The 15,055-nt window shown below is 40.7% G+C and overlaps 1 protein-coding gene across 1 annotated transcript in view; it reads left to right on the forward strand.

The window, feature by feature from the left end:
* The window catches only part of LOC108234455 (T-box transcription factor TBX5-A), a 12,004-nt gene extending 5,496 nt beyond the window's left edge, over positions 1-6,508 (forward strand). The window contains exons 6-9 of the mRNA XM_017413663.3: positions 447-599; positions 2,391-2,482; positions 3,273-3,526; positions 4,427-6,508. Coding sequence (XP_017269152.1) covers positions 447-599; positions 2,391-2,482; positions 3,273-3,526; positions 4,427-5,019 — 1,092 coding nt within the window. The 3' untranslated portion in view covers positions 5,020-6,508. The remainder of the gene's footprint in view (positions 1-446; positions 600-2,390; positions 2,483-3,272; positions 3,527-4,426) is intronic.
* Positions 6,509-15,055: the final 8,547 nt, after the last annotated feature.

Genomic DNA, 15,055 nt, shown 5'->3' on the forward strand with positions numbered 1-15,055 from the left:
TAATCATCAAAATTAAACGAAATAAACATTTGAAATATATGAGTTTGTATGTAATGTATGAATATAATATACAAGTTTCACTTTTTAAATGGAATTACTGAAATCAATCTACTTTTTCATGATATTCTAATTTTATGACCAGCACCTGTATGTTATATAGGAATTCAAAAATAACAATAAGACAAAAATAAGAAATCATTTGTTAATAGTGTTTTCAGACCGACTGGTCACACAAAAATCTGTGGCTTTTTCTTTTCCCAACCTCCATTTTGATCCATCTAACATGTCAACATTTACGTTTTAATCAGAAGCAGCAGCTGATAAATCAGAAAGCCAAAGAGCTTGGACCGTACGCGTCCAGTCCAGCCAACAGCGGCTGCTGATGGGTTTCTGGAAGCCTGACGACTCTGTCCACATCATTCTCTCCATCTCGCTCCCCTCTGCAGATCATACTCAACTCCATGCACAAGTACCAGCCTCGACTTCACATCGTCAAAGCGGATGAAAACAACGGCTTTGGCTCCAAAAACACGGCGTTCTGCACCCACGTCTTCCCCGAAACGGCCTTCATCGCAGTGACGTCCTATCAAAACCACAAGGTGAGCGTGACGAGGCGCAGCACTGTCCAAAGCAGAGAAACATCAGGTGTTTTACAGCTGGAAGCTGCTGTTGGATTATTACAGAGCATGAAGTGAAGTATTAGTTCTAACATGTGCAACTTTACAACTAACTTTGTGTTTGTATTTCACAACTAAACAGCAAACAGTGTCTCTTCTCTTTACTAGTCCTTACTTGGTATTGGTAAATGTCAACAAAAATTCATTTGTGTGTGTGTGTGTGTGTGTACGAGCTGTGTTTTCATGTTCCTGTGAGTGTTGGTTCCTAACGACCTGTTTCTTTCCCTTGATCTCGGCCGATCTGGTTTTCCTGACATCTTCTGAAGACAGACTGCTCGTTCTTTGAGCCACTCGGCTGATTGATTTCTCAGACATCCTGACTTTTGTCACATTTCACTTTCGCAGAAAATAAATAACTGAAACACGAACAGGCAGCAAAGTTAGTAGAATATATAAATATATATATATATATTTTAAAGCTGACAAGGTTCGATCTCTTAATTTAAAGTCCCAATATTTTATTTGAGATGCCAAACAAAGAAATAAAGAAACAAATTAATTACATATGCAATTAATAATTTAATGTCTAACAAAAGTAAAAGCAAGAACGATAAATAAATAAATAAATCCACATCAAGTTTTCTTTTCCTATACAGTCACTTTTTTCATTGAATTAGCCTTTTAGTTCACAAAATAAAATGTAATGTAACAAATGTCTGCTTTATTGTTATTACTTATTAGTTACTGTAATGTTTACATAAATAATTAGAAAATATTGCTATTTTTAATGGTTCAAAATGCCACCACTTATGTGTCAGTGTTTATTATGTAAAAAAGATATGACTGCATTTTACATTCAATAATAATAATAATAATAATACTTATTATTATTATTATTATTATTATTATTATTATTATTATTATTATTATTATTATTATTATTATTATAGTAGTGCTAGTGTTTTTTGTCTGAGCTCTGTTGTGGAGCCATATTCTATTCTTGTCAACAAAACTTCTGTTTTAGTTTATTGGTTTATTTATTAATAACGGTGTACATTAATGAACATCAGATAAATGTAAATGTACCAGAATTGGCCAAAAGGCTATTTTTCATCTGTTGTCCTTGGACAGGTGTTACTAGTCACCTCCAATCAAAATACATTTAAAATATTATTTTTCCATCTTTCAAAAGGCTAACAATAGGACATGTGTTTAACTAATATTTTAAGAAGAATAAATTCCTAATATTCTTCTGCAGAAAATAAAACCCTTGGAGTGCACTTTTAGCAGAGACTGTCGGCGTTTTCGGCCCTTCAAAGTTTGTTTAGATCTGAACTTTGGCCCACTCCCGGGCTGTGTGATAAACCTGGTCTTCAGCCAAATGAAAATCTCTCAAACCGCAAAACTTTTTTCTCCATGACATCACTGAGAAAAGTTTGAAGGCTTTAACATCAAAGCTCGGAGCTGCGGGCCTCTAAAAGCCTCGGCCTGAAACCCTTAAAGCCCGTGACTGTTTGGGTAAACAGTTTATTCTGTGTCAGCTGGTGTGAACGCCGTCCCGCTCTGTCAGGAGGAGAGCTGGCTGTGCAGAGCTCCAACTGCTGCTGTTAACATCTGCAGCACCTCCGACTGATTTCACACGAATGAACTGATCAGAGAAAAACCTGATGTATCTTTGAGTCTGAGCGTGCACGACGCCGTATGTGTTTGATCCTGCGCGTGTGCAGCTGTGCTCCAGTCTGACTTAAAGCTTTTCTATATTTCTGCCTTCAGATCACTCAGCTGAAGATAGAGAATAATCCTTTTGCTAAGGGCTTCCGAGGCAGCGACGACAACGAGCTGCATCGCATGGCCAAGCTCCAGGGGTGAGAGAAGCCTATAAATGTGTCTGTACATCTGCATGTTTGGGATCTTTTATTCTGCTCTTTCTCCCTCCCTCAGCTGGGAGGGTGTGTGGATGTTATGATGATGTGCATATGGTCTAAGGCATGCGGATGAAAGTGGCAGAAAAAGATGTGAGCTTTTGTCACCTGAAGGTGGGCCTCTAAGTGAAAAGCAGCTCCCGCACCTCATTGATAAACACTTATCTGCAGGTCTTTTGAGGCTGTCACTGCTGATCAGCTACATTCAAGTGGTTCAGAGTTTTTACCGAAGGAAGGGAGAGGAAAAAAACAAACAAACAAACAAAACAAGTGAGGAGAATGAGGGACAGAGGACAGCGTTCCATGCAGACTCCCTGTTTGTGTTTTTCATGTTGTGGTGTTGTCGAGGAGAGAAGAGTCTATCTGAAGTGACATATGGATGGATGTTTATTTTTAGAGCGCTGAATTATCTCACAACAGCGCTGGCTGTGAATGTGTGTGTGTGTACGTGTGTGTGTGTTTCACTGCAGGACTCAGGGAGATGTGGCCTGCTGTCTCCCACATACCGCAAAGTTCACCAAGAGGGCAGCAAGAGCAGGGAAAAAAAAAAAAATCAGAGCTGAAAGGTTGTAGAATACCTAAGTAGATGTGATGGAAAAGAGGAAACAATACGAACACAAGAATTTTATTCCCCTCAAAAAGCAAAGTATTTAAAAAAAATATCTGCTGTAATTAGAAAGCTGCGCTGAGATGCAAAATCTTAAAGCCATTTCTCTCTCTCTGTGGGTTGCAGTAAGGATTACCCCGTCGTGCCTCGCAGTACCGTCCGCCAGAAAGCTTGCTCTGCTGCGAGTCCCTTCAGTGGGGAGGGTCGGGGTCTGCGGGGCTCCCCCGAGGCTGTGGGGTCCCCCTACAGCTGTGAGAACGGCCTGAACGGTGGCAGCCCTCAGGAGCTGCTGAGCGTGCCGCCAACACATTTCGGCCACCTTCATCCACACCTGCAGGCCGGCCCGCAGCCGCAGGTCTACCCCTGCAGCAAGAGGAAAGGTTGGTATTCCAACAGCACACACACACACCTTTAATCTGGAGCATTCACTTACTCTGTTCATTTCAACCTAAAACTAAACATCTTGTGGTGCATTTAGGGATGCTTCATCACCTGAGATTTCAAAACTCTTTGTCCAAAAGTTCTGCTTCATGAAATAAAAAGGATCAGTAATGATGTTAGTGATAAATGCAACATTTTAAACTGTTTGGCTGTTTTCTTAAATTATTGTTTTTTATGTTAAATATACAGATTTATAATAAACAGATTTATATTATTATTTTTTTGTTTTAGAGCAATAACTGTGTCTTTACTAATCTAATTATCATCAGATTTACAAGGAGAGCAGCTGGATGAATAAATAATTTATTTTGTGAAAGACTATGTGTAATCAAAAACAAGGAAAAAAACGTTTTTCACATTGGTAGAAAATGTGGATAATTTTACATTATGGTAAACTAAAAGAAACAGTGTGTTTTTTAGACAGTGATATAAACGAAAATCTGGAGTTTTTTTTCTGCTTAACTTCTGACCCTTTCATCCAACTAACATGCCAACTTGAACCATAATTATTGTATTAACTGAATTCCTTTACATGCAGAATACACTTCACTGATGATAACTATCAGTAAGAGCAGTGCAGTTTCTGTACAGTGCAAGTGTTGCATTACATAACATCAGGGTAATCTGTTGGCAGAAATATTTTTGTTATCTTGAAGGGATCAGTTGTGGTCCACACCCTCCCCAGCAGATTGCATTAAAACACTGTTTCTCTTTATTTCTGTTCATTTGTACATTTTGTTTTCTTCCTAACAAGTGGGGAATCATAAATTTTAAACAGACAGTTTTAGTTTTGTTACTGGAAAAAATGTCAAACCAACATATTTTCTGTCTGTCTGCAGCTGAAGACAACTGCTCTACAAGAAACCACCACCATCTGTACAAGAAACCCTTCACTGGTGGCTCTCCAAGTGAGGAGGACTCCTACTATCACCCCTCCTCTTACCCTCCTCCTCCTCCCCCTGGCCTATCCAACCTCCCTGCTCTGGGTCTCACCGACTCCCCCTACAGCTCAGACCTGGGACAGCGTCAGGCCTGCATGTTTGCAGGCTCAGAGCCCAGAGTGGAAGAATTTAACTGCGCGTCCTGGTCGTACACCTGCCCGCTCCCCGCCGCCATGACCCCCATGGAGCCCTACCCGCCTTACACTCCTCACCCTCCCTACAGCTCCAGCCCTCAGGGCTCTCGGCTCAGCGCTTTAGCCCACCAGAGCTCTCCTCCGCTGGGGGAGCACATTGCTCCTCGTGATCCCTATCAGAGCCAGAGCGCCGGACCTCGATCTCAGAGCTCGCAAAACCTTCACGGCAGGCAGCTTGACTCTCCTCTCCGGGAGTATCCTCGCTACACTCCCAACCTGTCACCGCCCCTCTACCAAACATTAGACACTCACACACACATCAGGTGTGGAGTCCCAGAATGGAGTGCAGCCTCCTAACTAAACCAGATAATAAACTCTAAAAACTGATGAGATTCAACACAGGGTCACTCACCCCTTTCCTTAGATATGCTGCACTGTGTACAGACTAAAGACTTTTGTAATGTCTTTTTTGTAAAACGTGTGTTTATGTGTTGTATGAAAAGATCTAGTCGTGTTTGTTCCTCTGCTGGAAGAAGCGGTGGACTACTGAGAACTGAACTTGGACATTGATGATGCTCTGGAAAACCGTGGCTCCTTCCACGCAATGCAGTGAGCATCACCTTTATATTTTAGAAACTGAATGACTGGTGTCATCCAGATGTTTTGCACTGTGAGCCTTTTTAAGGCCAGGACATGAGCAGCACTGGGCTGTTTCTCTTTCTGTGTCTCGCACTTCATGCTTTTTGAAGGACGTAAACTGTGACCACCGTCAGACAGCTACATTTATCCACTAAATTAATCTCAGTTCTCACCACAGAACCCGAGGGAGACGTTCTTCTCCTGAGTGGAGCGAAGCTCTCTATGTTCAGTCTCAGTGAAAGAGGAAAAGCCCGTCTAAATGTGTGTGTTTGTGTGCATGCAAAACCTCTGTCAGCTCAGCTCAAGGATGCTGAGAGTTCATTTCCAACGAGACAGGCTGCGGTAGCTGCAGGCGCTGCGCCATCGAGATAAACACTTTGTTTAGACCGCGCTACAAGGCCGAGGGACCTGGAAACACGGTTTTCAGTGCATTCTGGGTAAATGCACAACTCAGCGTCACGCAGCTGTCACTGCTGTCCTCTCAGTCACCCCTCGCATCTGACCAATCAGCCTCCTCTGTTCACAGAGAGGCAGCCAATCAGCGCTAGGATCCGTTTTATGCCCCGCTGACCAGTCAAAACTGTGTGTGTGTGTGGACCCATTTTTGTTTGTGTGCGACTTATTCATGAGTCTACGGTTGATCTCTGACATGGGAGGATTGCTCATCTTTTGTTGACCAATAAGAGTTTGTACGTTAACATTTATGTTCAGAGCTGATCTCTATCAAACCCCGTCATTATGGCTCCTCTGATTATTTTAAGTACTTGTAGCTAATCTGTAAAGAAGCATTTGTACCCTTTTCCTGAGAAAACAGACATCATTGGTTTATTTTTGAGTTTTGAAGCAGTTATTATTTATCCAACCTGGTGTTTTAACATTGTTACAGGATGCTTCTAACATGAAAGAAGATCCTTATCATTCCTCATTATGTTTTATGTGTGTGTGTGTGTGTGTGTGTGGCAATGTTAATGTTATGATTGTTCCTGCTAATAGTATTTATTGCTCTAGGTTTGTAAATCTTGCCGTTACCTTGTGCAACAGGATGATTGTTCAGAGATATTCATTCCAGTTTGAGGGTTTGTCTCCAGTTTCACTTTCCATCCCAAAGTGGTGATAAATAGTTGTGATAAACAGACAAAATGTTTCTGTTTTATGAAAAAAAAGGGGGGATTTATAAACAAAAATTGAATAAATTTTTCAAGAGAAAGTTGCTTTGTTTTTTCCTCTTTGATGCAGCAAAGACAAACTATTAATGTTCCTGGTGAGTTATTTAAAGTATGTTTAGCACCTCCGGAGTGGAAACTCTTTTAAGTGCGGCAGCGCTCTTTTATCGGGTCAAATGCATGTATGAATCTCAAGGAGCTGATAAGAAGTGAAGCCTCAGTCAGCAGGGCTGCAGCAGTGTGAACCACGCTGTCTTACGGAGTAAAAAAGGACCTCGACTCTTCCAGAGAGCCCAGAGTGGTCTGGGTGTGCTGTGCATACCGTGTCCTCCTCCTCTTATCTCTGACAGGTTGTTTGGCATCTCAGATCTCCACCAGCTGGACCATCTCAACCTGCTGCCCAGAGAGGGGAGGGCTCTTTCAGGACGGAGGAAAGAAAAAAGATGGAGGGTGCGGGGGGTGCCTTGATTCCTTTCCAGAGTGCTGTTTGCCATTTTTCAAATCCAACGTTTCTGTCTTTCTTTCACAAAGAAAAAAGAAAAAGAAAAATTTGCATCTGAAAGCTTTTTGTTGCATTCCAACAGATCTATATGAGCAAAAAACACTTCTTAAATTTTTTAAACATCAAACCAAGTAGTTTACCATCATGACTATGTGTCTGTTGAAGTTTTTCACTCCTCATTTCTCTCAGCCTCCGTTTCTCTTTCTTCCCCTCCGTCTCTCTCGTACACTAAGAGGTCAGAGGTTAAGCAGGCACCTCTTCAGAGGCTCTGTTCCTCCTTAACCCTTTGTCTCCAGGCAAACTTAGTCCAGCACAAGGAGGAGAAAGACGGAGCGCAATCCCAGGTGCCTCTGGCTTTAAAAGGTGGTGTTTTTTTAATGCTTTCTTGTGCAGTATCAGCTTTTGTGATGACGTCTTTGCGGGAGTGAGTGAATCTTTGGGTGAAATGGTTATGTTAAGCACAACCAGCGTGTAAGGAAAGGATCTTAATCTATCAGAGGAGGACTTTCTCAAACACTCTGGTCGGACAGCGGATTGATGAACTTTTTGTGATCAAAGAGCCTAAGTGGTGCTTATCATGACTCCCACCCCTCTGCCCCCAGTCCAACACAAACACATGCTACTATCCCCTCTTCTCCAACCACGCACAAGTTTATAATCCAGAACTACTCGTCTTTGTTCGTCCTGTACACACTTGAGTCACCTTACAATACGGGTAACCAGACAAGCCTTCGTGAATGACGATTGTTTTGGCCGCAGAGCTGCGTTTTTAGTGACTCGAGATGCCATATTATATGTTAAATATTCTTCCCAGCTGTGGCGAGCAATTTTTTTTACAAGGAAGGGTTGTAAAAGCTTTTTTTATTACAGCCCCAACTATTTGTATGAATGTATAAATTGGAGTCTGTTGCTAAATTCTGAGAGGCATTTGTGTGATGTCCTGCATTAGTGATGTCATTTTGTGTGGAATAAGTGGTCTGAGATGGAGCGTAATTGGAAAAGATGATTATGGTTCGTGTCTGTCGCTCTGGCGGCGCTCCGTCTTGGTGGAAGGAAACGGGCAAAAGCCGAGTCTTTTCTAGCTGCCATAGCTCATAAAAAAAAAAAAAAACCCAACCAAGTGTTACACTGGAGCGTCAGATGGGGAAAACATTTGTTCAAATGCCCAAAAGGATAAAAGTTTGTGTTTCTATGTGTGGTTAAATTGCTTCTCAGAATCTCCAACTTCCTGACACTTGTTCAAAGTCTCATCAACCGATCACGCATGATCTGTTTTTAAAATTTTGCTAGTAACTATTGTAGCCAACTCTGTTCGCCTGTTATCAGATTATCTCATAAACCACTGGATGTATTTTTATGAAACTTTCAGGAAATAATCATTGAATGTAGATCTGCAGCTCTTAATTGTTGGAGTCAATCCTATACAAGATGGCTGCCACACCTAATCAGTCTTATCCAGCACAAAATGGCTACAACTCAGTCAGTTTTATAGATACTGAGCTAAAGTTTGAAGTGGTAGTAGCTGAGACTCATTGTAAACATGTACTTTGAGCACTAACACAGCCTTAAAGATTTCATAATGAGACAGTCATTAACATTCTTTACATTTGACCAAAGTGGTTATAACTGTGTCCCTTCTCATAATAAGATGATCTTAGTTTGAAACACTGGCATGATGAGCAGCGGGAGAGATACAATCCTTCAAAGAGTGTTAGGCCTTTAATTGTAGTCCCTGTTTGAAAGTACGTCTTTGTAAAACGGATTCATAAATGCAAAAGCCATGGCTTTATTTATAATAACAATCAGTGAGTGCTGTGTGGCACTAAGAGGACAGCACAATGGCAATACAATCATGTCAAACAATAGATGCACAGCTATTACATATGGTTAACAGAGTAGGTTGGTGGAGGTTTATTTGAATGGTACTATCCATCCTTGTTGGTATTTAAAAGCCACAAGAAAAGCCTAATGCTGTTAAGGACGGTATAGTAACAAGACTCAGACTCAAGCTAATTTCCTCTAAATGAGAGTTTATTGCTGAAACAGCCCTGAAATCACTGGAGTAGATCTTAATATGAGCATAAGGGCTGTCAAGGATAATAGGCAAAGTAGGAGTGGGTGTGTATGTGTGTGTCTGTGTGTGTGTGTACGTGAGGGAGTGCGCTTGGGCGTTGAGTCTCAAAGACAAAGGGAAAGGTCAAGGGTCAAACTAACAGCAGACATGCTGGTCCAGGGTCAGAGGGCTTGGGCTAACCTGATCAGTGATGGTTGTTTATCTAAAAGACCTCCAAACCGTCACCCTGATGGAGCTGCTGCAGCTTTTCTGCTCGGTGCAAGACTCTCACTTTTGGACCAATTCAACAAATCAAAAATATTTTACCAATCAAAGGAATGCCTCAATAAAACGGAGAAATTGCTTTGTTTTAGTGGCAGTGCAGCGTGATACTGAGCTCCGAATGACTTCGCTGAAATTTGCTGAAACTGAGCTGTTAAATTAAAAGAAGCAGCAAAACACAAGCTAAAAGCTAAAAGTAGCAAAACACAAGCTAAAAGAATCAAAATGTTAGCTAAAAGCTAAAAATATCAGAATAGTAGCTAAAAATTAAATGTAATATCACAAGGCAAAACTAGAGCCAGTATGCTGAAGCAGATTTAAAAGAGAACAATGTTTTTGAAGGAACTGAAGTGATCTCAGTGTATTTCTATAAAAAAAACACTATTTGTAAATCAAGTCAAATATTTTGAAAAGTACAAAAGTTACAAAAAGAAAGTCATAGCACCCATCTGCTGAATGAGCTGAACGTTTTGTAATATGATTGGCTAAAATAGCTTAAAGTATGCAAAAAAAATGTGCAGAAAAAAACAAAACAAAACTGGAAAACGAAAGTGTATCCTAAATCACCAATGAGTGTTCAACATGCTGGATCCAAATGAGAGCAAGAATTTTATTTACTCTAGCTGGTAAAAGCTATAATTTTGAAAAGAGGACTCTGTGTTTAAACTCCTAACAAATTGGCAAAGTCCAAGACCGGCAGACAAACACACACGACAGGATGAAAGGGAAGGGGGTGCTCCCACAGTGGGTGGTGTTGGGGGATTCAAGCCATTGTGGAGCCAGTGTCCCTTCCGATTACAGCCAGAGGACTGGAGAGGCATGCTAATCCTGCACGCGCACACACACACACACACACACACACACACACTGATTCAAGCATACGTTGTGTTAGAGACAAAGAGACACAAACAAACTGATTCTGACACACACAAACTCATTCAATCAAGAGATTACAGCCAGTCCTCCCTGACCTCATGTGCTGCGTCCAGACTGGACACACGATCATGATATCAGTAGCAGGACTTCACATCGCTGTTGTCCCTCGGCTGGTCACTGTAAAGACCGCCAGCGCGCACACGGCTTCCTAATTTTGAACAAAAGAACATGATTGTTACTGAGCTGTGCTGAAAACGGGACAAGAAGAATCAGCTTTGAATCCTTCTGATGGATATTCAGACTTCATCAAGAAAACTCACTGTTGTTTACTGTCAAATATATAGTAGGGATGGAGGAATACCAATCAGTTTTCCCTTAATTCACAATAAAGAAAAAGCAGCAAATAATCTTGTGAGAATAAATCATAGATAAAAACAGCAAGTAAAAACAACTACTGAATATTGACATAAACATGAAAAGTCTGGTAAATTGTTGGTGAAATGATGCTGGATTTGACAGCTCTGTTTTTTTCTTATCAAATAGTCTTTTACTGTTAAAAGATCTGTACTTATATAGCACCTTTCTAGCTGACCAGGCTACTCAAAGCCCTTTACAACACAATCTGTGCTCTTATTTACCCATCCAAACATAGATTCATACAGCACTCTACAAAGGTAACCTGAATAAATCCGTCAAAGCTATCCTGACTCTAATCAGTCGATTCATACACCAATGGGGCACACATTGGAGGCAATGAGGGGTTCAGTGTCTTGCCCAGGGATGCTTCAACATGTGACTGCTGTCAGGAATTGAACCTCCAACTCTCTCATTGGAGAACAACTGCTCTAACCACTGATCCACAGCTGTTAACTGGCACAACAGAAGAAGACTTAAGCCAGATAAATTGAATCTCTTGAGTTGTTTAAACCGCGGTCTTATGAGCTCAAAATGCATTTGAGATTTCTGAAAACGTACTGCTTCAAGACTAAAAGCTTTAACTGGAAAAGGAAACGGCAATAACAAAATATCAGCAAAGGACACACAGAAGATGTTAAACATATACTTTTCTTTAAGTTTTGGGGTTCAAAGGGACTTTTTAACATTATATAATGTGGCAAGAGTATGTTGAGAATGATATCATATATTTAAACATTTTGTTTTGATTTCAGTGTCTCTTTTTATTATGTAAAACTCAAACAACAACACCTCTGAAAGTTACCTCTTTCCAGAGCAAAATGTGGAGATTTCTCTTTAGTTGTTGTGTTTGGACCTTAAGGCTACCATCTCTATTTGATGGGCAGATGCTTTAGGGAAATGAACCTAAACTACATGCATAATCTCTGCACTGCTCTTTCTCTACAGATTATAAGAAAGTGTATTATTTTATTTGTTTAGATGTACTTTTCGCCACAGCATCTCCTCCCACCTCGCTGCATCTTCGCTCAGAGATACTGCTACTCGTGTACAAACATGTTTGCAAACAGCTTGGACAAGAACCCCCCGCTGTCAGACAAACACAAACATCAATAAACAAACAAACGCACTCACACACCCCACTACCTCCAAACACTGAATGCACACACAGCACTCACTCGGCCTGCTGTCATCATTCCATTGTTTGCCACGGGCAGCGTTGTTTGGCTCATATTCAGGGCTTTTCTGTAATCTTGTCTCATTATTTATAGATGGTGTCAAAGAGTCGCTGGCCTTCCTGTCTGACAAGGCATTAGCATAAACACAACCTTCCTCTCAGTATCTGTTTTACATCCCACTGTTGACCTTAAATTATGCATGTACAAATGTTTGTTACCTTTCTACTTGGGTGTGCACTGTCTAGGGTGAAAGAAAGGCCTTTTGCTCTTTTAATATTTCGCAACAACCCAGATGTGAGTTCAGGAACAAAAGCAGAACTAAACTTTATGACCTAGAATATATATATATTTGGATGAAGCAAAATCAAACAAAATAGTAAATAAGTAAATAAAAAAAGCCCTTCAGAGCTAATGAGAAGAAATTGCCAGAACTTTTAAGCAACCAAAAAGCCAGGGAAGAGACATTTTCTTTAAATATTGCGAGGAAAGTTGTCCACAGTGTCACAGAAGACATAAAAAGGGAGAAAACAAAGTCCAGCTTGTTGATAAAAAATAGTAACATGAAGGTCAAACAGAAAATCCCAAAGCTTGAGACAATTCTTTCTGCCTTACAATAATGAAAGCTTTGATATCAGAAACCCTCACACAGGAAAATGCAGCTTTATTTGGCAACCAAATGTGATCCCATATGTAATTCACATGTGAAGGCACCTATATTTTTCCTCCACACACAGAAATGTACATTACCCATCACACCATTAAAACTATAGTTTAGATCAATGGTCTCCAATCCCGGTCCTCGAGGGCCACCATCCTGCATGTTTTACTTGTTTCTCTGCTCCAACACACCTGATTTGAATCAATAGGTGATTAACAGGCGTCTGCAGAACACGAAGAGGTGATTTAACCACTGAATCAGGTGTGTTGGAGCAGGGAAACAAGTAACACATGCAGGATAGTGGCCCTCGAGGACCAGGATTGGAGACCTGTGGTTTAGATCCTTTGATGTGGGATTCTGTGGAAAGGTTGTGGACAGTAATATGGAGCTAACAGCACCACAGCAACATGTCCGGCGAAAACAGACAGCATTCCAGCCTCATGCTAACAGTGAAGCACAGCGGTGGAGTCATCTTGGTTCGGGCTTGTTTGACAGACGCAGGAATTTTGCAGCTTGGAGTCATTGAGCCGACCACAAACTCCTCTGTGTACCAAAGCATTCAAGAATCCGATTACAGGCCATTTGTCTAACAGATGAAACGGGGGTCAAATTGGGTCGTATGCAAAAGAACAATGATCCAAAACTCAGCAGCAAATGAGCGACAGAAAGGCTGAAGAAGAAAAGAACCAAAGTGTTGTAATGGACCAGCCAGTGAGCAACACATAACAACACAAAGCACAAAAACTGAACAAATCATACAGGGAGGCAGTGTAATTGTTCATTTCATGTGCGATTGGATTGATTTTTTTTAAATGTTGCATGATCTAGTTTGGAATTAGTTTTTAATCTTTCCAATGCTGAGGGACTACATTAGAAATGTTCAGCTTACATAAACAAAGAAAATGGGTTAGACTAAAGTTAATTTGGACAGTGTTACCTGTAATTTTCCTGTTACTCTATGCGTGGCACTCGTTTCAAATAGACTCTGACCTATAACTCTTTCTCTCCTCGTCAGTTGTTAAAAGGTCTGTTCATGTTTACACGGGTGTGATACCTCAGCCTCCTCAGCCTCACACTATCACCTCCTGACACAACACACCTTTATTCCATTAGTATTAATAAGTACTTTGTGTGTATGTGTGTGTGTCCCTTTCTTTAAAAATGGATAAAGCAGCATCTATGCCTGTGTTGTTTTCCCCTTCGCTGAGTTGAGGTGAAGCTCTTTTTTCTTATAATTCATTTAAGTGTGTGTGTGTGTGTGTTTGTGATGCATTTCTCTGGTTCTGCTGTAATGTCAGCGTCACTGTTTTCAACACATCAAGGACTCATTGTGTAAAAATAACAGCACACAGCATTTCCATTAAGTGAACAGAAGCCACCTTGATGTGTTACCATGTGGCCCCAATGTAAACATCAAATATGAACTTACTTCTAAATAATCCTGAAGTAAGAAATTATTTTTGAATTTATTTTTAGGCAAAAAACTCAAACAAGTCATCTGAGACAGTTGGAGTATTTCGCTAAGGGCTGAAAATGATTCGTTTTTGACCAATGAAACTGTGTCATCTTATTACAGCTGACCAGTTTCCAAAGACAAGAAAGGTCTCTTGATTTTTATAGCACCGATCTTTTGAGATGGTGTTTCATGGGACGGTTATGGACAATTAAATATTCATAGACATTCATATAGTTTAACTCTGTCTGGATTAATGAGCTAACAACTAATATGAGCGAGGCCAAGACCCAAAAGGATTGCTGCCATCCTTAAACAGAAGAAATCGTACCAGTTCATACAAACTCTATTTACATTCCTGTCAAATTTGCATTGCACGGTTATTTAAGTAGAAGTCTATGGTTATTTGCAAGCGCAAACTGCAGCAACAGCAGCTAGCTGTAGCACTTCCAGCAGCCTGAAGTGCTTTAGGCAGGAGTATACAAATATTTGACAACAATATTCAGGTTTATAAAATATTGTTTGCATGAACTTCTGTAATTTACTTTAGATTGGAGTTGTTTTAAGATGCCAAAACCCAGTATGGAAGTGGGTCCTGCTCAGACTAGCTGTTAGCTCATCAATTTAGTCAGAATTAAACAATTTCTTCAAACTAAGGTTTGTGATGTCAACACTAAGTCTCATTACGGTGCCACAGAAATGAATTTCTCTGTATTGCTCTCTCTGCATGCACACAGCGACACAAGTCCAGTACATTCCCTTTCTTTTTATATTTTGCCTCAAAGAGACCTGACTTTGTGTGATAAAATGACGTGGTGGTTAGTTTTGTTGCCTCACAGCAGGACAGTCTCCGGCTGGGTTCTTGGCTGTGGAGGCCTTTCAGTGTGAAGTTTGGTACCTGCCTGCCTTTTGGAATCAGCACATTAGGTTTTACACAAGTCGTACGAATGACTATATGGGCATTTAGACTTTGTTGGCTGAGATTTGGGGTAAATTCCTGTAGTTTTTGTTCATACTTTTGTCCAGTGGTTTACAGTTCAGGCTATGTGCTGCGACATCCCTGATTTGTTAGTCTACAGAAACATGGTGCAATAAAAGAGCCTGCTCGCACTCCTCATCACAGAGTCAGGTGTGAGAAGGTGCAAACAAAGTGTGATTTTGGTGAAAAAATTAAA

This window comes from Kryptolebias marmoratus, linkage group LG1 (assembly GCF_001649575.2).
Source record: "Kryptolebias marmoratus isolate JLee-2015 linkage group LG1, ASM164957v2, whole genome shotgun sequence".
In the NCBI taxonomy this organism is placed as follows: Eukaryota; Metazoa; Chordata; class Actinopteri; order Cyprinodontiformes; family Rivulidae; genus Kryptolebias; species Kryptolebias marmoratus.